The 1,820-nt window shown below is 45.2% G+C and overlaps 2 protein-coding genes across 2 annotated transcripts in view; both read right to left on the bottom strand.

The window, feature by feature from the left end:
- Nucleotides 1-673: 673 nt before the first annotated feature.
- Hormad1 (HORMA domain containing 1) overlaps nt 674-1,820 on the bottom strand; it is a 63,018-nt gene continuing 61,871 nt past the window's right edge. Inside the window, exon 20 of the transcript XR_004119709.1 lies at nt 674-1,340. The gene's annotated coding sequence lies outside the window, so the exon portion shown is untranslated. The remainder of the gene's footprint in view (nt 1,341-1,820) is intronic.
- Golph3l (golgi phosphoprotein 3 like) overlaps nt 674-1,820 on the bottom strand; it is a 31,547-nt gene continuing 30,400 nt past the window's right edge. The window contains exon 5 of the mRNA XM_031374829.1: nt 674-1,340. Within this exon, the coding sequence (XP_031230689.1) occupies nt 913-1,340 (428 nt within the window). The 3' untranslated portion in view covers nt 674-912. The remainder of the gene's footprint in view (nt 1,341-1,820) is intronic.

Raw genomic sequence — 1,820 nt, 5'->3', positions numbered from 1 at the left:
TTTGTTTTTCGAGACAGGGTTTCTCTGTGTAGCACAGGCTGTCCGGGAACTCACTGTGTAGACCAGGCTGGCCTCGAACTCAGAAATCCACCTGCCTCTGCCTCCTTAGTGCTGGGATTAAAGGCGTGAGCCACCACCGCCCGGCTAGCTGCCACTATCTCTTAAGTGCTAGGATGACAGGTGTTTCCCCTGACACTTGGTTTCAAAGATGTGAAGTCTCATGTTGCCCCCTTCTCTACAGGTTCTAATGCTGGCTGTATGAAGGAGGTGACTGAGGCACATTGCTTTTTCAACTCAGACTCTCAGTGAGTGTGGGAGCAAGACAGTACGAAAAAGGAGTATAGAATACATTTTTGCTTTGAGAACTAAGGGATTCGGGTCATCAAACTTGGCGAGTTTTCCTTATATAAAGATGAGAAAATCATAGGCAGGAGGTATAATCTCAGGAACCATTTGCTTCAAAAATTAGTCTTGTTTCCACTGGCTCTCATTCAAAGAGTCAGTGATTTCAGAAGCGTCACTGTTTAACACAGGTGGAGAAACTCAGGCTGAGAAAACATGAGTAAGGGAAAAAAAAATTATATATGGTTTACTCTTCATTTCCTTCAAATTTTTGTTGCTGGAAAACTCTAATCCCCCCATGGGAACTCCTGTTTATCCAGAAGCACACTGGTTAAAACTAAATCCATAAATGGGAGATGCTTATTAGATATATGTGGGTTCACCCCTTCCATTCAGACAAAGTGGGAGTGAGGAGAAATAGTCTGCTTAGAAGGTCAAGGCCCATGGAGAGGCCTTGAGGTTGTCCTCCTCAAGTCAGGAGTCTAATTCAAAAAGAGGGGAAAGGATGACAGTTATCTTATCACACTGAACTCAGTGATGGGGTCTCTGACAGTCACCCCTCTACTGGCTTTAGGATTTGTTGAAGGCTGCCAGCACAGCCCAGATCATCTCTGTGGCATTGTGCTTTGTCCCCTCCACTTCAGGGTCCAGTTCTACTAGGTCCTTGGTTCGATTCATTGCCACATCATACTTATCATCTGTCAGACAAGAGAAGACATTCTCCAGCACATCAGAGGAGTGGGCCAGTACCAGGAGGGCAAGTGTTCGCCTGTCCATGCGCTGAGGGTCATTTACCCACCGTTCCAGCACACTGTCTTGAAGCTTTTTCATTAGTCGCTGTTTCTCTGTTGTATTGGTCACTGGATGAGTGGTCATGTCAAACAGAAGGAAATTCTGCTTCTCTGTGGTTAGAATACCCTTTTCTACCAGGTTCTTGGCAATTCGTTCTCGTACATTTCTCAGCTGGTACTGTAATTTGAAAGGGTTCCACGTCTCACCTGTTGGGAAACAGACAGTGGAAAATAATTTGTCCTGGAACTCAACTCTGTAGGCCAGGCTGGCCTCAAACTCAGAAATCTGCCTGCTTCTGCCTCCCAAGTGCTGGGATTAAAGGTGTGCGCCACCACCGCCGGGCCAGAAAAAAAAATTTAAAAAGCCAGTTTGGGGGCTGGAGAGGTGGCTCAGTGGTCAAGAGCATTGACTGCTCTTCCTAAGGTCCTGAGTTCAAATCCCAGCAGCCACATAGTGGTTCACAGTCATCTGTAATGAGATGACACCCTCTTCTGGAGCTGTCTGAAGACAGCTACAGTGTAATTACATATAATGAATAAACAAATCTTTTTTTAAATTTTATTTATTATTATATGTGAGTACACTGTAGCTGTTTTCAGACACACCAGAAGAGGGTATGGATTTCATTACAGATGGTTGTGAGCCACCATGTGGTTGCTGGGAATTGAACTCAGGACCTCTGGAAG

Source organism: Mastomys coucha, unplaced genomic scaffold (genome assembly GCF_008632895.1).
Source record: "Mastomys coucha isolate ucsf_1 unplaced genomic scaffold, UCSF_Mcou_1 pScaffold16, whole genome shotgun sequence".
Classification (NCBI taxonomy): domain Eukaryota; kingdom Metazoa; phylum Chordata; class Mammalia; order Rodentia; family Muridae; genus Mastomys; species Mastomys coucha.
The sequence above is the reverse complement of the archived record's forward strand: the minus strand, read 5'-3'. Positions and strand labels throughout refer to the sequence as shown.